The sequence below is a fragment of the Leptosomus discolor genome, chromosome 1 (assembly GCF_034619465.1).
Source record: "Leptosomus discolor isolate bLepDis1 chromosome 1, bLepDis1.hap2, whole genome shotgun sequence".
In the NCBI taxonomy this organism is placed as follows: Eukaryota; Metazoa; Chordata; class Aves; order Leptosomiformes; family Leptosomidae; genus Leptosomus; species Leptosomus discolor.
In genome coordinates, this window is record NC_141391.1 from 68,384,536 (window position 1) to 68,408,990 (window position 24,455).

The following is a 24,455-nucleotide window of genomic DNA, read 5'->3' on the forward strand; positions in this document are numbered from 1 at the left end:
GCGGCTGACACATGGGAACATTTTGCCCTTTGTTCAGAGGGCTGTGGCCACCTGCAAAGGGGCAGAGAAGACAGCCAGTTTGCCAGGGGCATCTCCCCAAACCCTTGCACCATCCCTCTGTAGCTACATTTGGATTGAAGATCTCCACTCTGAAAGTTTTAGGGCACAAGGAAAGCTCCCAAAGAAAGAAGGTAATTACGATGTGCAACATGCACTAACAAGGACACTAGGAAACAAAATGAAGAATGCCTGCGGAAATAATGAAATCCTCTAGGATTTTATTTTTAATTAACTGCTAGACAAATCATGTATCAGTTGATATATAGCTTTTTAAAATACATTCATGCATTAGCTCCAGGTAAGTGAGACTGAAAGATACTTTCTTTTCAAAAAGAAAAAGATCCCAGAAATTCAGCAGTGCTGAAGAAATCTTTAGAAGCTGTCAGAGGTGATCAATGGCTGGAAAAGACAAAAGCCCTGTTCTCGTGCCTCTTCTAGAGAGAGCGGATTACTGATGATGTGCTCTAGAGCTGCCCAGGGATAGCAGGTATGCTCAATGGGGAATGCTAATTTCTAGCCCTTGGAAACCTGCACCGTGACGGAAACATTTCATTCCAATGGTTGTGCAATACGAGGCTGCTGAACACCACTGGGAAGTCCAAAATGTTTGTTGCACAGGCAAAAGCTAACCCTAAGTAATGTGCTATCTATTTAGATGGTCCTTCTGAGTAGACACAAAGCCAAAGGGACTGTTGCTTTGCCTGAGTTATTTTCCACTTGAAACATTGCAGGACCACATGAACATCTACTTTTCATGCGTGGAAGAGACTTCTTCAACACCCATGGCAGGCCTCAGCTATCCCAGGAGCAGAATAAGGAAGTAATAGGTAGTAAAGAGTGCACCTAAGCCTCCCCAAGATTTGCTGTACATGTGCCTAAGCGTTGCCAAAAGCCTACTGATTCAGAGCACTTTGCTGTTTTCTGAAAGACATAGAAGTTTTAAGATTTCTTAGTAAAATCAGAACAAACATTGATAGGTATATGACAGACAGGTACTTTTGCAAATTGACAAATATCGCCTATGGCATCAAAGAACTGACTTGAATGTAGATACTCTTTGCTGGTGAAATGGCAGGGTTTATGTGCAATGAGCATTGCGGGCCTTTCTCTTTTGCACCGTGCAGAGCACAGTCTCACCCTGAGCAATGAGGAGTAGTTCTCCCTTCCTTAGGCTGGAGCTGGCAGCCCTGCCTTCCCCTTCTAACTGATGAAGAGAAACAAACTCTTCTACAAGTAGGCTCATCTGATATGTTTTAGATGTCTCCATCAAGCAGCAGTTTCTATTTCTCTCCCTACAAGCACCTGGTTGTCCCTCTTGATAGTAAGGGGGAATCCAGACAATTAGCTCAGATGTTGAGATCTATTTGCCATCGGTCAGATGAACTGTACTTAGCGAACTGCAAGGTCTTGCAAAAAATTTGGAAGAGTATTTTCCAGTTCAAAAGCGATACTGGGGGCAGAACTGCTGTTCTGCTGCTGCTGCTGCTGCTTCTTGGTGTGACTCACTAGTAGGACTGCACATCAGCAGATGTCTCTTCACTTACCATCCAACTGAAATTTTTAGAAGTTTAAAAGATACAGTGGAAAAAAGGATGAAAGGACCATAAAAAAGAGAGAAAGAAAACACTAAAATGGATTAAAATATAAAGCAAGTCGCAATAGTTTGTGAAGACAGTTTGTTCTCTCTGTCCAGGGAAATTAGGGGTTCATCACTATTGTTTGTTTTGTAACAAAAGCAACCCCAGGACCATAACAGAGGAACATAAACTTTGAGGCAGAAATCAAAACTCAGCGTAGAAATAACAGAAATGAGACAGAATTGCACTCAGGACCAGAAAACACATATTCAACACAAGCGTAGTTCAGGACAGCTGGAGGTAAAGCAAAGAGCTGATGGTAGTGCCATGTGCTGATAGCATGGGGAAGTGGCCCCACCTGCAAAACACAGCAGGCGAGACTCCAGTCAGTTTGCACTGGGAAGAATGACAAACAGGATTTTGCAGGGGAAGTGCTGGAAGTGCTTGAATGGATTGTGGCTAGAGATCAAAGTCTTGTTATGAGCTCAGAAACAAAAGTCAGTCCATCTTACTTAGGTACCCAGCTTGCACTTCAATTTTTGGCATCCAGGAGGCAGTGCTTCAAAAGTCATAAATGCTCCATACAGATATGAAAATGGTATATAAGCTTTTGAAAGACTCATGAAATGGGCTTATCTGCCAAGGCTGTGTGCTTAAGTCGGCTAGGCTGGAAACCTTCTATAAATAACCCTAGAGAGTTATTTTTACAAAATAAAATCTAGGAATTTCAGATGTTACTCATCATGGGGGGTGGGTGGGAAAGATATTTCTGAATGCGACAGCTGGCCAACTTCTGGCTCAACAGTCCCTGAAACAGTAAGAGGTGATAACAATTTGGACGTGGTTTTGATTAATAGAAAGATTGGTCATAGCATATAAATCCAAAAACTTAATTATGGGTTCATTCATGTGAAAGTAGGCAGGAGGACGCGCAAGAAAAGACCTGTAATAAAACTGTCGATTCTCAAAAGGCAAATTTTCACATCCTATGGCTATGTCTAAATTTACGTGCTGACTCTCACTGCAGGTCTCATGATTGTCTGGGCTGGAGGATGACTCACATGTCACAGCAGTCCCACCTATCTTGGTATGCATGTTTCTGCTCTGTGGCACCCACCTGAGATGAAGTTTAGAGGAACATGCTCCCAGGCGAAGAAATCAGAAAGCAATCCTGCATTGACTTGTCCAGGCATAGCCTGAGTGGACTGGGTGACTAGATAAGGCCTGTGGAGCTGAGGAGCTTAGCTAATCTAACTAGGGGAAACCTGACATTTAAGTCAGAAGGTGACAATGCAGCTCAGTTTTGTATCCTGAAGATGGAGGAAAGTCTTACAGAATCTGCATGAATGACTGCCTCATGAAGGATGCTAGAAATTAACAGGAAAGTTACAAGAAATTACTCAAAATTTAAAAAAAATATTTTTTTTGCCCAAAGTCATGCTAATTTACATTTTACATAGGACATTAAATCAAAGCGCAAAAGGTTCTTGTTTATTTATATAAGCAAAAGGGAAAACAAGAAATTGACTAGTTATGCAGAAAAGATGGGTCACATTAAAAATAATGTGTATATATATAACTTACATATACTATTATACTTTATTATATATTGTATGTTTAATCTTCTCCCTTCTGACTGCTAACACTCTTAGTTTTCCTGACTGACATCATAGTTACTTGAAGTTCTTTATTTTATTTTGTGTGTGTGTAACAGTACTTTAAATCAGTAAGTGATGTGAAAGCAGTAGTAGGTGTATAGGTTCTTACCGAGGTCCTTCTTACAGCCTACAGCACAAATTCTGCATGTTTCAGTTTGAATGTGAAACGTGTGATCTATATTTTGTAATCCAGTCACGTAGAAATCTGATACCAAAAAAGTATCTTTGAATATTCTACAATATTCTATGCAAGAGGAAAACAAGTAGGACCAACTTTTTAGTGACTATGAAGATGCAGGAATGAAAGTCTTAAAACAGTGTAATTACGAAATTTGAAAAGGCCTATCAATAAAGCTTTTCAACAGAAATTAGCTGAACACCTCTTAGAGGTTACATTATTGTCAGCTTTACAAGGTTCTTATTCCATTTTCATCTGATACACAAAAGGAAAGAGAACAGAAAAAAATCAATTCTGATGTTAATGGGTATAATTCTTAACTCATTAATGTTACATCTCCTTACTACTGGGATGAATTTGCTCCTTTGAGATTTAGTAAGTTAGCTTTTCTAAAATCATCTACATTAGTTTCCTTCTACCCACCTTTCAAAAGCCTCCATTTTTATTAGCACTAAATGATACTAGCAAGGCTAAAACGAACCATTTTGACAGTCCTTAAAACCAGAAATTGTATGTTATTTTTTTTGGAACGGGTACCAAACAAATGCTACTATCTAATGACTGTCTGATGCTCCTTTTGTTTTTGGAAGGATTTTGCAAAAGATACTCTGAAAGGTGCAGAGTATGCTGCCACAGAGACCACGCATATACAAACGATGGGTCAGGCATCAAGGCTGAACTCATTATGAGCGTCTCATAGGGACCCATCTGTCCTGCAGCTGAAGGAAGGAACCAAACAGACTGATGAGAGAGAAAACATAGACAAGAAGTGGACAGGGCAACAACTATTTGTTGATGTTGTTGAAAATGGTCAAAACATCTATTAGTGCTAGAAATCCACACACACACACATCTGAGTTTTCAAGAATATAACTGTGATGACTGCCACTGGGGACACCAGGTTATCTAGAAATGGCTGAGATGGGAATCTGCATATAGAAAAAAAAAAGTATAAAATCTGCCATCCAGACTGAATGTGAGACTGGGGCCACACACCACCAGGAAAAGGTTGAAGCATCCCAAAGTTAAGCAGGTCTATAGGCTGGGCTATGGAAAAGGCTTTGCTCTTTTCAGAGTGGTTCCCTGCATCTTCTGGAAATCTCCAAGTCTTCAGATTAATTGAACACCCCATACACACAACTCCACCCCTCAACCATTTGCATTCATCTGCAGGCTAATGAAAGGTTACCCTCAGCAAAATACATAGTTATACAGTTAAGGACAAATTCAGCTGGTAGATGGGTCTTTGTCACACTATTTAATGACCACAGCTGGGATCCTGGTAAATGTGCTCAGGTTCCCCTGTACGGGTTAAGCTGGTTTAGGATGATTGGTCGACCCAGTGGTACAGCACAAAATCATTAAATGTGGTGCTATGCTCTGCAAAGCTAATTTTGGAACAAAAAATCATTGTTTTCTTTAAGAAATGCATTTGGCTTTGGCTTTTATTTTATTTCTTTTTGCTTTTGACTGAACTTTTTTTAAACACTCACTTCCAAAATTTTTTTCCCATGGGTCTCTGGGGAGTCTTGTGGATCTATGCTGCAGGGCACTGAAACCATCAGCTCTGCCCATTCTCCTCCTCCCTCTTTCTCCTAGACCTCCTTTCCACCTTTTTCTCTTTTTGACTGTGAAGAACAGGAGAAGATCCCCATTACCCTGCTTCATTGCTCTGTAAAAAGAATTTTAAAACTCCTAATATTACTTAATCACAGCTTTCAGTGCCCCTGCTGCCATAAAACATTATAACAATGGGCTGGCACTTCATCAATTGTAATTTGCTGATATTACAGTCACAGTAGCGCTTGACATAATTGCCTTGCTCTACCACTGATTTGTAAGGCTTCTTGATCTCGGTCAATACTTCTTTGCACTGGCGGCTGTAGTCAGAAATTTTGGTCTAAAAGCTCAGCTTTTTGAATTTCTAGTTCCTGCCCCTCTGAGCAGGATGTGTCGCTTCAAACACTCGGCACACTGTTGCTCTCAGATTTCATTCCCAGACACTTCAGTCTATCAGGATACACTTTATTCTTCGTTATTCTCAATTTTACACATAGCAGCACAACACTTGCAACTTCCAAACAGAGATAATAACAGCAGTTATTAAGAATGAAGGAGCTATTTGAAGACAGTAAAATAGAAGAAATTTAGTTAGGACTTTGAATTCCTTACAGGTCCAAAACTCCTCCCAGCAAGAACATGACTTCAAACCATACAGATTATTAATAAGATGTTTATTTCAGGACAGAAGGCACCTTGAGAATAAATTTGATTATGTTGTGTTTTTCTGTAGACAAATTAAAACATAAATTATCAGCCAAAATGACTTCTACTGGAGACAAAGGACAGCAACAAAATTAAAAAAAAAAAATAAAAATTGCAAACTCTCCCTGACAGAACATACTATGTGTGACTCATTCTGTAAAAGTCATTGTTGTGAGCTGCAAATATTTATTCCTTATATGATTGTAGCTTCTCTGAGGTTGGGACAGAGATGACACTACAGAGGCAGGAAAAAGCGTCTCTGCAGAGAGCTGTCAGACACAGCAGGCATGAAAGCACCCTTGCTGGACACTTGTAGAGAATAAAGCATAAAATCCATGCCATGCTACACTTACATGGCTATACAATCACCTTTTAGTTTAAAACCATTATCCCTTGCCCTATCACAGCAGGCCCTGCTAAAAGGTCCCTCCCCACCTTTCCTGCAGGTCCCCTTTAAGCACTGGGAGGCCGCTATAAGGTCTCCCTGGAGCCTCCTCTTCTCCAGGCTGAACAACCCCAACTCTCTCAGCCTGTCCTCACAGGGGAGGTGCTCCAGCCCCCTGATCATCTTGTGGACCCACTCCAATGGGTCCATGTCTTTCTTATGCTGGGGGCCCCAGAGCTGAACGCAGCACACCAGGTGGGTCTCACCAGAGTGGAGTAGAGGGGCAGAATCCCTTCCATCGACTTTCTGGCCATGCTTCTTTTGATGCAGCCCAGGATACAGTTTGCCTTCTGGGCTGTGAGTGCACACTGCTGGCTCAGGTCCAGCTTTTCACCTACCTACACTCCCAGGTCCTTCTCGGCAGGGCTGCTCTCAATCCCTTTATCCCCCAGCCTGTATTGATACCAGGGGTTGCCCTGACCCAGGTGCAGGACCTTGCACTTGGCCTTGTTGAACCTCATGAGGTTCGCATGAGCCCACTTCCCAAGCTTATCCAGGTCCCTCTGGATGGCATCCTGATTTTGATGTCTTTGGCCAGTTTTTTGTGCCACTGCTTTGTGACACCACAGTCTGTCTCTAAAAGTTGCCCTCCCAGGTTTCCCTTACGGAAGTGGGCCACTCTCAAATTCAGTAAGAACAGGGTGGAGAGAAGATGAAGGAGCCTAGGGAGACACTGCAGGCTTTTACATGGGCCAGCTCCCATGGTGCTGGGAGGCCAGTGGGGTCCTAATGAGGAATTCGCAGATCCCAGTGGGGCTGTGGTACACCCCTCCTTCCCACCCTGCTGAGGCTTATGCATGCAAATGCTTCGTAACAGAGTACTTGCAAAAGCCTTTCTTGCAAGCATGCATGTGAGCAGTTGGGCAGCACATTGCCAGGATGAAGTCTTACCGAAGTGGGGGCTACAACAAGGATTATGTCCCCCGTTTGTAGCTCTGGCACGCTCAGCTCTAAGATCCTTGAAGTGGCACACTTGTTTTATAATGCTCTGGCTGCTATAGCCAGCATAAGAGCTCTTGCTGGGGCCGTGGGAGCAGCTGGGGACATTAAAGTCTGCCATTAGAGATGGGCTCCAGGCTGGAATTCACTCCATCCAGAGTTCAGGGCTTCAGATGCCATGTGAAATCCCACGCACTTTGGCCAATCGGCTCACACAAGTGGAAGGCTAACATGAGAATTAAGTTTTGCTTATTCTGCACATTTTGCCAAGATTTTGAAAACCACTTAATGGACTTGGATAGACACACAGAGTGTTTTCAGATTCAAGTACTACTTGTTTAATGGATTTATTTTATAAACACTGTCATTGAGATTTTCAAAACTTCTTTGGGATTTGGTCTGCTGATTCCTCTTAATTTTTAATGTAAAGTAACATCTGAAGCTGGCAACAGCAACATAATTGTGTAACTCCAATAGCTGCATGAGATTATCCCATATTCAGAACAAGGCCTCTATCCACCAGGATGAGGATGAAATAGGTGGCTGATGTTTCTGTCTAGAGGATCATTCCCCTTCGGCTTTACAAACCACGGCACAAATATTATGCCACATCACCCAAGTATCTCATTTGAAAGGGCCTTTTAAGCCTTCAGATTTCAAATTTATACAGATAAAATATACGTGTGTATATATATAAATATATGCATAAGTGTATATAATTGTATCTATTTCACATACATGTGTGTCTGTGTATGAATGTGTATGCACACACACATTTCTCCATGTGTTCTCTGGTGCTGGCTACCTGGCTGTTTGCACCTCTTTAGAAACTTCCAGCACTGCTGTTCTGACTCTACACAGCACTACCTCCTGCTCCTCCATGGCCACCCAGGACGTGCTAGTGCTTGGAGAACTTCAGCGAGACACCATTGCATATGTTCCCAATGGGCTGCTCCTCTGAGGCTTCGAGCCCTTCACCCTGTGAGAACAGTAATTAAGGAGAACAGATACCTAGGGGTGGGAGAGGGATCAGGATGTTGTACAGTGCATAGGCAGCGCAAGCACTTAGAGCCTGCAGGTGAAACTAGAGCTGGGGAAAGGTGGTGGGGTGCAATGGTGGCTGGCTGCGCAGAGGTCCCCAATTCACTCTTTCTACAGTAAAGCTCAGGAAAGTAACATTGCACTCGGGTCAAGAAAGAGAAGAGTAAAAGGATGAAAACTGGGAGAAACCAAGCTTTCTTATTTAATCACAACAAACTGAAAATGTCTTGCACATTCAGAAAAGAAAAAAACTAGTCATTAACTTACATGAAGCAGCTGGTTTCCCAATAACGGCTCCTACACATTCTGGTTTTAATATTATTGTTCTTGTCGACTGTGGGAACGCAATGTATATTAATGATGGTTTATTCCAAATTGGTCATTGTCGGAGTTAATAATTAGGTAGTCAGGCACTAATTATCTCTATTTTGTCTCAAATCATTAACTAAGAAATCTGGAGAAGTAATTTTGGAGGCAGACATCAGAGCCACGCACAATAGGGTGGGCTCTGCTGTGGGCACAAGAGACGCTTCACTCCAGAGAGTAGCACCAGCCTATGCATGGGAGCAGAGTCAGGGTGGTATTGCTCCAAGTACCGGCTGCAGAGTGGCAGCACCTCAAAAAAATGCATACATGTGTGGTGCCCATCCGCTCTTTGCACCTCTGGTTCACCCATGAAGGAGGAAAGCTCTTCAAAGGCATTACCTGGCACCTGGACAACAAAGCTGTTCCAGCAGGGTCACCACAGGCCACCACTGCTGGCTGCAGCTCTTCTTCCAAACGGCACTCAGCTGGACAGGCACCAGAAAGAGGGCATGCAGCAGTGAGAAGGGGTGGCACAACGGGTCTGTTTGGAGCATGTGGAGTCTCAGCATTTACTCTGAAATAATCCTTCCACGGAAATGACCACAGGAAAGTGCTCAGGACAAAGATGGGTCTGGCGCACAGGGAATGAGAGACTTTGGGTACATGGGTGGAGATGCCCAAGCTCCTGCTGGGGCAGGGGACACCCACAGCACCCCTCCGAAGGCCTGTGCTTTCAGGACATGGCTGAGCCTGCACCGCTGCTCTCTACTTGCCAGCAGGACCCACATCTCCTCAGGCACGTGCAAGATACCCTGACTGCAATCATCCTCCCCTATTTTCCCTACATATTGTGGGGATTACACCAGAAACACTACATGGGAAGCCTTCAATAGTAGTTCAGGGCATACACTCTGCTGGCCACTTTAAACTGAATTGAGTGTATCCTCACAGTGCCTTAGGTGACAGCAACCAAAATATTCCCTTTTCAGTTATTCTGGTATAATTTGTCGTTCTCATTTAAGAATTTTCAAGGTTATCCTGACCTTGTGAGCACAAAAAATCCTACGAGATGTCAAGGCCAGCACCCACCACCACCTGTTATGAACTTACCTCAACATAGAGGATAGGGAAAATGCCAATCTTGTCACCCAGCATTCCTTCTGCCCAGTTGTCATCTACCCTCCTGATGACTGTCAAAATTTCATCCTAAAATCAGAGATACACAAAATACATGATCAGATGTTTTCTGAAGAAAGATGCCAGTTTTTAGTTACCCACATGACAGTTTAGGAAGAGATATGCAGAGGAGCCCATATCCAGGTTAAAATGTTGCCTGAATCCTGGGCCAGCAGCATCCCTGGCCCACCATCCCACCCAGGCGTGGAAGCACCCTGCAGACCAACGCATCTCATGCCAGCTGCCAGCAGCTCTAAGGACCTGGGCACAGTGGGTTCAAACAGGTATCTCCTGGCTTCATTGCAGGGACAGAGAGAATGTTTGACCCAGGAGGTTGCCTCTAACCCAAAGGAGAAAACTCTCTAGCATGAGCTGCCCCTGTGCACCCGAGAGCCCATTGTGGTGCTTGGCTGCTCCAGAAGACAATTCAAAGGGAAGTACCAGTAGAGCACAGGTAATCCTGGAAACAATTCCAGCAAGAAGCATAAGGTATAGCACAAGGTGCTCAGCAATGAGGCTACACTGTTGAGGCACTGAATGTCAGTTTTTCTTTTTGAAAAAAAATTTAGGAGGTTAAAGTGCAAAGCAGGTAAAAAGCCAAGGATAATGTAATAAAAACCAAGCTGCATTCAACGGTTGGATCAGTTTCAGTTTAGATACAAGTTTGTTTTCTTAAACCAACAGCATTTTAATATTGTATTTAATCTAAGGTATCTTACAAAAATTTCAGCTGAATTTTTTCATCCTTATAAAACAGGAGATTAAGCAAAGTGCAAATAAGATTCATACGGCTCAAAGTTTCTCTTGATAGAGTTAAAACCCAGAACATGTGAGTCATTACAGAAGCTCAGGTGACTAGAACCAAACCCTGAGTTTCCCACTTTGAGCTGCTCAACTTGTAAATGGATTTCTGCTACCACATCTGTCTGCTGGGGTTGTCCTACTAAACCCAGCCTTGAACCAGCTCAGCTTGTTACAAAGCCTGCAGAAGGCAGCCCTCTCTGCAGGGCACCAACTGCATGCTCAGATCTCCTACGGCCAGAGGAGTGGGCTGAGAGAAGCTGTGAAGTGAAGCTTGCTGAGGTGCCATTCATTTTCTCACGGCATCCAATCTTCCCCAGTTTCTGTGCAAAAATTTTGTAGAAAAGAAGAAAACATCTTCCTCCAGAAAGCTGAGACAGAGTTCCCTGCTGTTCTCACTTTATTTCCACCATTCACTCCAGGAAAATAAAAGCTACATATGGCTTATTGCCCTCCATGTAACACGCTATCCATGTTAACTGGTCAGGCAAGTGAAGCTGTTTTTTTGCAGATACTTCTCACATAGGAAAAAAACCCACAAATTCCTGATCCAGGATGTTCAGACCATGGATTTATGTGGATAGAAAATGACCAGAACAGGGATGTGATGTGAGATGATGTACTTTGCAGTTTTTGAACATGTGCGTTTTGAAACATGCACTTCGAAATATTTTAAATGTTTCCTTTGAATTATTCATCTGAATGATCCATTAGGGGTAAGCTCCGAGAAACAGCCACAGACTGAGTCCTTCAGCTATTTATTACAGCTGGAAGGATGCAAAAAGAATTTGTGCATTTAATTTCCTGAAGAAACAGATAGCATTCCCTTCCAAAGCCCTGTCGCATAGACCATTTTTGATCTTTGTAAAGAGCTGACAGTAATACATCCCTGCAAAATTTCCACATGCTCTTACAAAAGACCGATTATCATAAATTTCGAATCTAGGTAAAGGGGGTAAATGAGGAAAAGAAAAGAACGCATCACTTCAAGAACCTGCTATGAGTGTTCCTACTTTCTATATTTGTTCAGCTATTTTCTTAAAAGACTTTTAAAAAACCCAAAAGGTGATGGGTCTACACTTTCACTATATCTTTATGTATACATATATAATCTTAGGTGTGTATATGCATACATATGTGTATGCATGTTTAAATGTATGTGTGTGTATATATATATTTGCATATATAGACACACATAAGAAAACAAATTAATAAAAAAACTTTTAAACTGTAAAACCCCAGAAGCACTCAACTATATTTTGTTAGAGGCATCACGCAATCCCCTCCATGGAGCAAGTTGGACAGACACCTGGCAGGAAAGTTTTACCCTGCATTGATCCTGTTTGAAGATGGGGCAGGGAACAAGTAACCTTTGAAAATCCCTTCTAACTTTACTTTCTACATACCTATGAAATCTGGAAGCCTTTCCGTATACTGATCTTAGTTTGGCTCTCCAGGTCTAGCTGCCAAATCGGGTCATATATATGAGAAAATCAGATAGCTGCACATCCCAAGATATGCCAACATTCAAAATGTGTATCTTTATGGGAAAGCAATGTGCAAATCCTCTAGAATGCTTTCCATTACAGAATTAGCTTTTAGAAGGGTGTTGAAAATCTCCAGGAATTACAGAAAATCCCAAAACATCTTTTGAAATTCTTTATTAATAGAAAGTTGCTTTGAATTCACAGCCCACGACATCATTCTATACACTGGGCTGGTGAAAGTTTCAACATGAACTATTTTAGTACCTTAAATTAGTTGGATAGCTGAGCTACTTATAAATTCCTAGAAAGGTTCCCAAAAGGATCATGAATAGTAAAGAGCCACAGATCTCTTGGCATACCACTTCAACTTTCTGAACTTCACTATTTGACATGTACTAAATTGATTTCCAGGCAGCATAAAGGAATCCAAGCCTCAAATCTCATTTCAAAAGCCAATGGTATCCACTGTAGTTTGACAAAGATACCTCGTGCTCTTTTTATGCCTGTTGCTAAAGTCTTTAATTATTTGCTCTCTCCTACTTGCTCAAGTCTCTCTCTCTATTCATCAGGACTGGGAAGCCTTGCGACAGGCACGTGGGACCTGCAGTTTCAGTTTATAATCATTATCAGAAAGGGAGTCAAAGATAAATCACTGAAAAGGCAATCTGATTGATGGAGAAATGAACCCTTTTGCTGAGAAAACAGCACAAAATTGTGTCCGATAACAGTCATGATTCACAGCCTGGTTTTTACTCTAGTCATTAACGGCCATTAACAAAGCAATACAAAGCAGATGCGCCTGCTATTCTGCAGAGATAACAACTCCATCTAAGGCACTGGGGAGATCTCAGCGATGGCAGGATGGCACCGCGTGGTGCTCAGTGTGCCCAACGACAACGCTTGCCAGCTGGCGCGAGAATCCCAGTCGACAGCTACCGCCGGGACGGTCCCTCTGAGAACAGCAAACGCTGCTGGAATTGAGCACTAAGGGTCTGGGATGCCACTCCGCAGCTAGAAACCAGTATTGGACATGACGGCTCCAAGATCAGCACAACATTTGTTAAACACCGCTGCGGGCTGAGAATGAAAGTGTTGGAAATTGAAGGAAATAGCCAATGTGATTAAAAATGTGATGTACAATAAAGCATGGCAAACAGTTGATGCTACTTTGACAGGTTAGAGACTCAACTACCACTGAGCCTTCAAAGGACCATGTGAACTCATGCGTGCAAAGTGTGGTCCAACACCAAAACAAAACTGTGGGATGAATTTGGACTCAGTCTAAGCACGGAGCTAGTGCACAGACAATAATGCAATTATTAATGCTATAGGAGAGAGCAGAGTCCTCTTGAGCATGACTTGTACCAGAGAACGTGTAGCCCAAGGGACGATGGGTTATTTTTTAAAACAGAGACAGCAGGAGCCCAGGCACATACTGGGGTATCACATAAGGAGACATTAGACAGCTGAGTTAAATAAGTATATCCCAAGGGCAGACAGTGGGACTCTGTAGGCCACACACCGATTGCAACCACGCTAGTGAACATCCAGAGTAACGCTTCTGAAGCTGCTGGAGTAACACTTCTGGAGTAATGCTGGAGTAAGCTGCTGGAGTAACGCTTCTGAAGCTGACACAAGGCTGGAACCAGTTGTTACAGAGAGAAAAATAACTGCTAATTGCCTAGTTTGGCTGCTCGCTGCCAAACACTGAGGGAAAATACGTTAAGGTGCAGACCTGGGATGTCTTATCTTCGTGTAGCCACTGCAGAGGAGGGGACAGAGGCAGGACCCAATAGACAGCTACTAGGGGGAGCAGTCCACACGGTGTAAGAGAATGACAGGTTGGAGATTTGTTTGTCGCACCGGATACACAAGACAGAGGTTTCTCTGTCCTTTCCAGTTTTATACTCACACATACAAAATTATTTATTATTTGATTTATCTTTGGCCTTTTATCTGGAGAGTGTTGTGTCTACAGGAGATGAAAATGGGTAAATGGCAGAAGCCCTCTGCAGCTCTGCTCATGATGATCAGCGTAAGGCAGACTTCATTTCCTTGCAATCCACCTCTGGAGCAACAGGACACGTTAATTTTGAAAAAAAAAACCAAGACAAAAACAAACCAAAAAAAAACGAGTAAGAGGAAACCCCAAATATCCTTCCTTTGTTTTCTTTCACTCAATCGACAGATATTCTGACTGCATGGTAACAAAGGGGATGGGGAAAAGCAAAGTCCAGCAAAAGAGCAACAAAACATCATAGAGAAGGTGCTTTATTTCTCTTATTGGAGTTTCACTTCAGAGGAAAACTCTTCTTTATTATATGTTTATAAGTAAAATCCAATTACAAATATCTGGTAGTGCTAAATGAGTTGCAAGACACAGACAGGTTATACTAGTTTGTATAAACAGTATGCCAGTGCAACTCCTCTACCTGAGGAAAGAACAAATAGCATAAATTGAGATCAGGTCCAGCATCTTCAGATGCAAACTGAGACATTCAAATGATGAATATTGCTCCGAGTGACAAATCACATCTACAGCAATGCAGTGCTCATGACTCTGTGCAGAGGAACTGACTGCATCAGCAGATGATCTAAAATCTGGGCTAAACAGGAACCTTCGTCAGCACAGGTGACAGCTAAAATTAGCATTGAGAAAACTGATGAAAACATGATGGTAAGTCCTGAGATGAAAAATAGATTATTCACTGTCAGGGAGAACAATAGGCAAGACATAAAAACAGTTACAACGTGACAGTGCGTGTAGTGGAAGGAGCTAAAGAAGAAAACAGCAGTAGAAGAGAAACCAAACCCCCTTAGGGGAAACACAGTCATCAGGGATAAAAGGATGCAGACAGTAACATAAGCAGTGAAAAAAAGAAAATTGAGGGCTTGAGAGTAGAGCTACACAGCAGAAAAATGCTCCATATGAGCCAAGAAAATGAGAACTATCAGTATACAAAGGCAGTTATTGTAAAGGAGGTATACTAATATATGGCACCAAATATATTAAATACAAACACGTCTAGGAAAGGACCTGCTCCAACAAAACCAGCTACAGCCACCTACCATACCTATTTAGTTTCTTAGGTCAAGCAAACAATGAACACCTTAAGCGGACAAGGAAGATTGCTTCTCAGAAAAGTCACCATTGTACCTCTGGGCAAGCAGCAAGGAAAACAACGCATCAGCAAATATATATTTACTGATAGGATCTCAAAGGTAACTTCTGGCTAACTTTCAGTTAGTGCATGGCTGCTACTTCTCACTAAACAACCCACTTTCTCACAGAGATTCGCAGCTCCAGGAGTGCTGCGTAGTCACAGGGTTTGCAGTGTTTGCAATCAAACACTTCACTTGCTATGGAGTAAAAGTGCTTACAAGTCTTTTGTTAAATAAATATGAGAAAGTACACGTTCTAGGAAATTGCGTTCTGCTGAGAAACGTTGCACAAGTGAAAAAGATGTTACATTCGGTGAGAAAATTATATGCTGCAAATAATTCATTCAGCTGTAATAAGTAGCCTCAAAGGAGGAGGTCAGTAAAATCCTGGTGAAGGATATTTTTACCATCTATTTCATATTCATTTCCAGCATAACTGTTATTACTTTATGTGATACTATAACAACCACAGACAGCTGAAATAAAACAGAAAATGACAATGAACAGGTTCTCCATGGCATTCAGTGCCATAAATTAACATTAGGGAATATGCTTTATTTTACTGTGGGTTTCTTGATATCCATGAAGCCCATCTAAGGTCAACACAAATTGCTAGGGAGGGGAGGGGGAGACAGAAAGCAGGTGGGTAGGTGGGGGAGAAAGGGAAAATGTGACATTTTAAATCCAAAGGAAATTACAATATCTCAGTTTTCTCTCATTCCAATTGCAATTTATTAACCATTTTGGTTTTAAAAAAAACAAAGATTGTTTTTTAAAAGTCTGGGGTTTAATATCTTTATGTTCTTAAAATAGGAAAAACTGTGATATATGAGGATAGTGTATTTCATCTGCTAATTAGTATATGGTATGATACAATATACATTTTAAAGCTGAGTGGCAATTTAAAACACTGGAACATCTGATTCAGTAAGAAAGATTAAAAGACACATTTCCATTAGTTATTTTCTGAAATTGAGTCGTTCTTGCAGAATATTTCAATGCAGATGATATGTACGCTTTTAGACAGAAAAATGTTCTCAGAAAATGTGTGGCCAGTTCTTGTTGAGTTTCGGTGGCTCTATACCAACCTTGTTGTACATGGTGTGAGCTATCTCACTGGCTTCTCCTTTAGACAAAATGGGAGGATTTACAAGTCAGGAGAAGTCAATGTCCTTCAGCATGTTACATGAGAGGACATCCCACTTAAAGGAAATTCAGGCCCGTCAGTCTGTCCCCACTAGTCTGCCTGAGCTCAAGGACTCATTTTCTCATACAAGAAACCAGTTGCAAGAAACAAAAGGAGGGCAGGGGGTCCCTGGGCAGAGCTCAGGCCTCCCAGGGAGGCCAGGCAGATGTCCCAGCGGTCCCAGCACCACTGTGCTCCAGACTGAATCCCACCAGTCCCTACAGAAGCTGCTGTCTAAACTTTCTTTTTCAAAAAAACCAACTATTCCCCTACCTTGGTGAAGGTCAGGCAATCCTTGTCTTGATCTTTATCCTTTATTTCAAAGTCATAAAGTGCTTTGCCCTGAGGTGGAGCTTGCGGGAGGGGCTTGATACACTGGATGTAGCTGGCGGGGAAGAAGCCGTGGTTCCCATTGAGCTCCCCGTGGTACCAGTTCTCGTCCACCTTCCGCCGCAGTATGATGATGTCCCCTTTGTTAAACTTGAGGTCACCAGGCTCTTTTCCCTCATACGTGTAGAGGGCTTTGCCATAGGGAAGCTGAGAAACACTCTGGGGAAAGAAAATGTACAACATCTTTAAGTAAAGTCGAGCCAGCACCATTTTCCTTCTTAAAGTCACTTTCAGCTCGAAGCAAACTGATCACCCCTGACCAAATTACCCCAACGACTGCAGCTGACTGCTACATAACACTATACCCTGGATCTTACAGGAAAACTAGGATGCACATGACAGAAAGACTGAGAAGGCAAGTGTGTTACATCAGAGGAGGCACTGCAGTTCTCTTCAAGCTCAGCTGGAACCCACGGTACCTCTTACACCATCAAGCAGCATCTGTTAATTTGCAAAATATTGTACGTAAGTAGGACTATGGTGTTTAAACAAGGGAAACTCGACACGTCTAAAGGTAAAATATTAGACATTTTGACCTTCAGGGTTGCTTTGGTTTCTGAGGCTCAGAAGATAAACAAAACAAAACAAGCTTGAAGATTCACATGGTTCTAAAAGTTGGCAAGTTGAAAATATTTCATTGTGTTTGTTTGAGCAGCTCCAAACATTTTTGAGTTTGAAGCTTTTAGTTTAGCTTTTGATTCTGTAACCAAATACTCTTACTTCTTTTAAAATCCCCAAGTCTCATGCTGTTCACTGAGGGCTACTGTAAACAGTTATAATATTCTTTGTTGCTTATGAATTAATGTCCCTGTGGAAAAGTGGAATAGGCAAATGCCTCAAATCTTTCTTTTAGAACTAAAAACAGCTCTAAGGCTTTCACTCTCATTAAGAGAAAGAAACAAACTTTAAAAAAAGTCACAGCACAAGAGAAAAAAAGCCTAAAAAAGTTAATAGCTTGGTGTGATAGAAAAGAGAAACCTATTTGATGGAAATTACATGATTGTGAAGAATTCTTCCCAGAGTCCACTTTGGCCTGGTGCAAGATTGTCTCATCCAGGCTGCGACTGCATGGGCAATTTTTTGGAGGAAGTATTAGTTTATGGAGCCCTTGTACTTGCACGCCCTGGACACTTGCTCCCCTTCTTGCTGAATCCCACAGAGCAGGGGTTAACTGTGTTGGACACAGATGCGTGCTGCGTTGTCCCTATAATAGCTCTTTAACCCATACCAGAAGAGAAAAGGTGGATTGCTGTATTATCCTATGCCATTTTTAATTTTATTTAGCTTTAGATAAGAGTCAGCTTGCAAGCCTCAGCGCAAATGTGTAGCAGCATATACCACAGGGGATGTTAAAGGGGTCCTGTAAAATCAACCTTTCACAAGAGTCTTTTTTTTTTTGGAGATGTAGTCATAAAAATGACATTGTTTTCTGCACATATATATGTCCATGAGTCGTCTGTTCCCTGCTCTGTACACCGGTTGTCAATGGGGTGCCCTACAGGGGCAATGAAAAAGTAAAGGTGTGTTTAATAAAACACAGTGGTATTGCCCCAGGTGTTTCTTATGGCTGTACTTCTGGATGACATTCCTGTGCATAAGAACAGCACGTGGATCCTTTCTGCAGGGAGAAAGTGGAGTGGCCCAACAGAAACACTGCATTTCCCCACCCCAGCCAGAAAATGAGATGCTGGGGTGACTTTTTACAGTATTCATTAAAGCAACAAGCAGAGGCATTTTTTGATCCCGACGGGTGGGTTAAATGGACCTGCTCTGGTAGGGCAGGTTTTATGCTCTTACACCTGCATCTTTCAGCAGAAGGAGGAGAAGCACCAGCCCGCCGTCGCGCTGCCTGCCAGTGCAGCCGCCTCTGGCTGCCTCTGGGTGCCAGATGGTCGCTCCAGCAGGCAGATACCACGCCGCTCAGAAAGTAAGTTTCTTGAGTGCACCTTCACACACAGGCGTTAACTTACTCATTTTATTAGGAAGGGCTTTAGTAGCTGTGCAGGTCTTGGAAAGAATGTGCAAGAGATCTCCTTGCCTACGCCACACAGTGAAGGAGGCAGTCAAACATGCACAGCTCTACAGAGCGCTATCCGCGTAGTCTGGATGGGGATTTAATTTCATTCAGATGTGTCCCCAGGTCTTGGTTTTCTCATTACCAATTTACAGTTCCTCTTTTTTTTTTTTCTCTGTATTCTTTTGGATTTTGCTGTATCCGAATGAAGGTACCTAGTTAAAAATCGGTATTTTGGAAGCACCTTCAAACATAACAAAAAACTGGATAAGAAAATCAACAGCCAGCTAACAAAGCATGCATCAAACAGTCTCTGCCGCAGTATCCTACTGATATTTTTCTCTCTACCAGGTTATTTCCCTTGACACCAAAGCTTTGCCCCACTCCCCACCATTTGAGAGATTAAGCATATGATACCACCAAACTCCTTAGGTAAGGAATAGATTGCATTACCTATTTGAAATTAGAAAAAAAAAATGTTAAGCTGAAAGAATACAGAGCCTTGTAGTAATTTAGAAATAAAAGATTCATTACTTTAACTCATGCTGGGAGAAGACAATTTATCAAACACTGAGAAAGACTTCTGCCAGGTGTGCACTGAACCACTGCTGATCCAGGCACACGCCTGGCAAGCACGCTCTGTATCACTTACCCTAGATGGGGCCTTACTATTCCCAAGATCTTTGTGGCAATTGAAGGTCAGATCACTTTCTTTACTTTTTAACCACTTGCTCTTCCCAAGCCTCATTTTACTGTGTAAAAAGTCAACAGCCTTCAGAGCTACAGAACAAGAAACTTTATTTTATTCAGTCTCACACATCATCAATGAAATTCTTATTCAACACATGCTGGTCTTTTATTGCTAACCAGTTGAGCTGGCTAGAAGATGATTCAGGTGCCTATTTATACCTTCACCTAATGAAAATGAATACTTTTAAGCAAAACAAACAAACGGCAAGACAAAAAATTTCATTTGAAATCTGGCATTGTTTTATTTGGAGACCCTAATGTGGCATCCCAAGGAACTTGCAGTTTAGGTCTTGCGTTCTTCTTCACTTTCATGGGATGGACCATGTCATCTGGGGACTGTCCCACACAGAGAAGATCTGCACATAAGGTACTTAAACTACAACTGCCAGTGGGAAGGTGCTTCCGAAATAAAATGTTTTAATTATCAGCTACAGCTTTTCTAATTTTGAGCCGCAGCTTTTTGGTTAAAAAAGTCTGTAGAGGCATTTTTAAAAACAAATGTGTTTTTTAATGGAAAATACACCCTCCTATTGAAAAATTGCTGTAATTGAGACATTTCCTAGCCTTTCTGTAAGGCCAGAAGTACTCATTTTCATTTAAGCATCCCAGGTAAAGCTTGCGTTTACTGTGGCCCAGGCCCAGGTACAGAAATAATGGAGTCCTCTAACCCTTTTCAAACAAAGCTGCTTTTCCTGTTCTAAAGCTCTAAGTGTCTCTCCAATTGACCAAAGAGAGAAATTCAATATCACTATTACAAAAAACCAAAACAAAACCAAAATAATCTCTTGAAGCTTCCTTGCTGGTATTTTCTGCCCAAGATGTCCAGCTTTCAGTGGACATTCAGTGGACAGATTATATTAATGAATCCTGGTCCCTAACAAGCAGATTCTGGGAAGTTTCCCATTATTGTTCCTACTTTTGGTTAATTCATAAGTGAGAAGCAAGTGAGATTCAGAAAGCTCCTCTTAACTATACCCAAAAGGAGGGAGCATTAAGCATATTTCACAAATAGAAGAAAAATCACTGGTGCTGTTTGCTGGCTGTAATGTCACTCCCCATCAACAGTTAGGTGATTCTCAGAAATCTTTCTACAATGCTATCATTATTTCCCTCTTTAATCTTTGTGCAGTGGAATTCTGGCCTAATCACCCCCCTTTTCTTTACTTCAATGGGAAGGGAATCGGCCAGGACAGATTTCCAACTCACATGCAAACCCCCCAAGCCCTGCTGGGGAGCGTGCCCTTCCCGTTTTCTGTTCAAATTCTCTGCCCCATGCCCTGTCCTATTTTCTCTCAGCTCTTTCTTTCACACAACAGCATTTCAGTCAGACATCATCATCTTCAGCATGCCGAGGTGGTCTTTCTTACAAAACCTTCTACTCTAAAACAGTCTGCAAAGTGTCATCTAAGGGATCAGACTCAACAAAAGCTGAGGCAGGCAACGGTTTTGGTGGAGGGCAGTGATAAGCACATAGAGATGTTCCTCCAGCAAAAGCAGAAGCACTTACACCTTCCTCTTGCTCCCTGCTTCAGCAGAGCAAACACCCTTTACCCCTCCTCTGCTGTTCCTGCACCTGGGCACCACTGCAGCAACAGCCAGTGGACACCACTGAGCCACTGCGCTACCCCCTCACAATCCACTTCATCCCCTGTTCCTCAGCCAAAGCCCCTTCTCAGCCACGGGGGCCCCATTTTGGGGTCTTCTGCAAAACTATGTCCCAGGAGGGAAACTCCCTTTCCCAGCCTGGCCCCAGCAGCATCGTGCTGCTCCTCTCCCCATGGCGCCTGGCTCCGCAATGGCCACCCCTGCACCCTGGGACAGATGGGGGGGCAACCGGGCTGCCCTGCAAAGAGCTCGGTGGAGACCACTGCCCCACAATCTCCCTCCAAGTCAGCTCTTGACCTGCGCTCCTGCTCTGAGGGATTCCTGCCATCACCCCCCTTCCTCAGCTGCCAGAAATCTGGTTGGGCATAACGCAGGTGGCTGCAAAATTAAATGGCCTCTGCATCTGGCTGTATCAAGAAATTGATTTGCCCTGTTGATTTATTGTTAGGTTAACTAGAATTCAGCTATGATGTGTATTAAACTTCAAAATTCTGTGTGGGTGTGTACAGAAATAAAGAATGTAAGAAAGAAAGGAAGGAAGGAAGGAAGGGATGAAGTCACAGTCAATGGTAACAGCCAGTTTCTTTTTCCTGCCAGTAAATGCACGTTGGCACAACGCTGAATACTGCCAAAGGTTTCTTTTCTATTTCAGCAATCAATACTGATGTAAAAGCCTGAAGCGTTAATATGCTGAAAACCCCCCTTGCAGAAGACTCAATGATACGTTGGCAACTCAATCATTCTGCATTTGTGTTTCAGCAATGTCAAACGGCAGCAGTTAAGCAGAAACCTGCTGGCAAATTGACAAACAACAGCCATGAAGCAATTAAGTGGCAACGCTAGAGAATTTTTCGTTATGTATCCTGAAGAACAAAAGGAGGGGAGAAAAACCCAAACATGCTTGCTTCCAATAAATTCTCCCAGGAGAAAGCTTTATAGAGTGTGAGCTGCAGAGGTAGAGTAGAGGTCTTAAGTTTTCAAAAGTTACAGAAAAGACACATTTCTCAATATGCTCAAAAGCAATGCAAGCTCCAACATGGGTCAAAGCCTGCCAGCTTCTGTGGGTGATACTTGATGAAGGAGGTCACTACTTAGAAAAAGGTCTGACGCTTGCCCAAAATACAGTGTGGGTGTATACAAAACATCCTTTTCCTACTTCACACTATTTGGGAAAGGAAAATAAAAGCTTGGCTTAGATGTCTAAGGTGAGTGTGCCTTCAGTTTCTGTGTCTATACACAACTAGGGAGGGTGTACACCTAAGACAGCATCAAAGCCCCATGTGCAAAATCATCAGAGAGGCTGGTCAGATTTGCCAGTTCACAAACACCCAGAAGGAAAGTGCAAGACCATTCCTTGACACCGATACATTGCATTATATAAGAAATAAAAAATAAAATAGACAGGGGGAAGGCCTCCAGCTACTAAACCCAGACAGAAATGCTATGATCCAATCCTTCTCTCAAACTAAGCTTGTGTTCAGATTCCTGAAACCTAAGAAATCTCTTGAGGGTCCAGCTAAAACTCCTGTCTGCAACAGTAGAGCAGAACATTGTTTTTCTGCCATGTGAAAGTCACGTTAATGCTCAAGGGTAATTTCCCTTGCCCAAGGTCTTGCCTTGTGCAGCTCAACTGTGCAAAGAAGGGAAACTTCAGCTTCTTTGCTGCAAGGGCTTCCCCTGCACATGGGGATCCCCCCACGAGAGGCAGGTGTGATACTGCCCATCCCATGGGGCAGCACTCTCACCTGATCCCTGCTTCACGGGGATGAAAGAATCAGGGAAATGCAAAAGGTGAGGAGTGTTTAACTCCTCCTTCCTTCTGCTTCATGGGTCTTGTTCACAGTCAGAGCTAGAGGCAAAGCAGGAAGAGATGAAGCCAAACAGCCTCAGAACACGCAGCTGGAACAGCCTCATAAGAGCACTACCAGGGACAGTAATTTTTTTTTAAGACTGTACTTAAGTCATTTTAGCAAAGCACACTGGCACGTTTCTTGTTGCAGTTCTTCAAATTTCTCCAACATCTCGATATCCCCCATCCTCCAAATACATATCTGAAGAGTCTGTTCCTCTGAATGAATGAATACACATTTATCTCTTTCCTGAAGAACTATCAAATGTAAATATCCAAAGCAAATCAAAAGCCAAGAAAGAAGAAAAGACACAGAAAGGGAAAAGTAATGCAAAGCATGCACATTTCAGTGGTAAACTATAATTAGACACGAACTGTTACTATAGAGCGTAAATAATAATTAAAACACATATTGTTAATTTTTTGCTTCATTACTCTGAAGCATCGTACATTACTCTCAATCTCCCAGTCTATGCAAGCAAAGATTTGGTGGCAACACATGGGACTGCATTTACGTCTTCCAACTGGTAGGAAGCTCCCCACGAGCAGGCTGGGCAAAACTTCAGCATATGGTTTCCTGCCATCCGTAACAGCTTCACAGAAATCTTAGCAGCTGTGCTGGAGAGGACAGGGATTGTGTGGTAGAACATCCATCAGCAGGACTGCTGAGGAGAGGGGCTGCTCCCTGTTACTAGTACCTGGATCTTGGCATCAGAAACACCCATTCAAATCAGCTGGGGGTGACTTAAATCATGAGTGGGAAATGCCTGCTCGGCTCCCTTTGGGATGGAAAAGGGGAAGGCAGTCTGGTGTTCAGAGCGGTCAGTGGTAAGCACAACCAGCAACTCAGTGGCGGTGGTGCTGACAGCCATGTCTGCCGGGCTTGGCAAGGGCCACGACATGAAGGGCAGCAGGGGCTGTACACTGCCTAATTGCTCCTTGCCATCCAAACTGCTACAGTCGCTCTCAGTTTAACATCTTCCAAGAGCAACACATTTCACTTAAAACAATAGCGGTGCTTAAAACACATCCCTTTTTTAGTCAGCCCTAGGAAGCAAGAGAGAGCACTTCTACATGCAATGAGCTGAAGAAATAAGGGGCTGGGGCAAACTTTAGCCAGCGCAGTTATGACAAATGTATACCACTGTAAGATCTGTGGCCTGCAGAGTTTTTAGTGGCTTCTGTCCTCAGGAGGAACTTTCAGGATGACAGATCATAAATCATCATTATATCTCACAGCAAAAGCTCTTAAAAAGTGGTTTGTCTTCTGTGTAAGATGGTTTGTCTTACGCACAGCCATTCAGAAGCACTGTCGCTCCCGGGTCACCTGGCCTGACAGATCACAATGGTGACACTGCAGCATTTGCTTTCACATTAAGCTAATAATAGGAAAATTAATCAAAGAGAATTTAATTTTGCACAAAGTAGCAGAGACAAAACCAGATATTAGTCAGCTCTGTGTGAACTATCAGTAGAAGCCTGAAAAATCACAGTTTGCAGGTGCAACCTTTTTTGAAATCAACTTTGAGAATAAAACAAAAAGAACAGCACCACAAAGAATGAAAA

At 42.6% G+C, this 24,455-nt stretch overlaps 1 protein-coding gene across 1 annotated transcript in view; it reads right to left on the reverse strand.

The window, feature by feature from the left end:
• The window catches only part of SH3RF3 (SH3 domain containing ring finger 3), a 252,299-nt gene that overhangs the window by 74,966 nt on the left and 152,878 nt on the right, over positions 1-24,455 (reverse strand). The window contains exons 2-3 of the mRNA XM_086482122.1: positions 16,555-16,830; positions 9,580-9,675 (exon numbers count right to left, since the gene is read on the reverse strand). Coding sequence (XP_086338248.1) covers positions 9,580-9,675; positions 16,555-16,830 — 372 coding nt within the window. The remainder of the gene's footprint in view (positions 1-9,579; positions 9,676-16,554; positions 16,831-24,455) is intronic.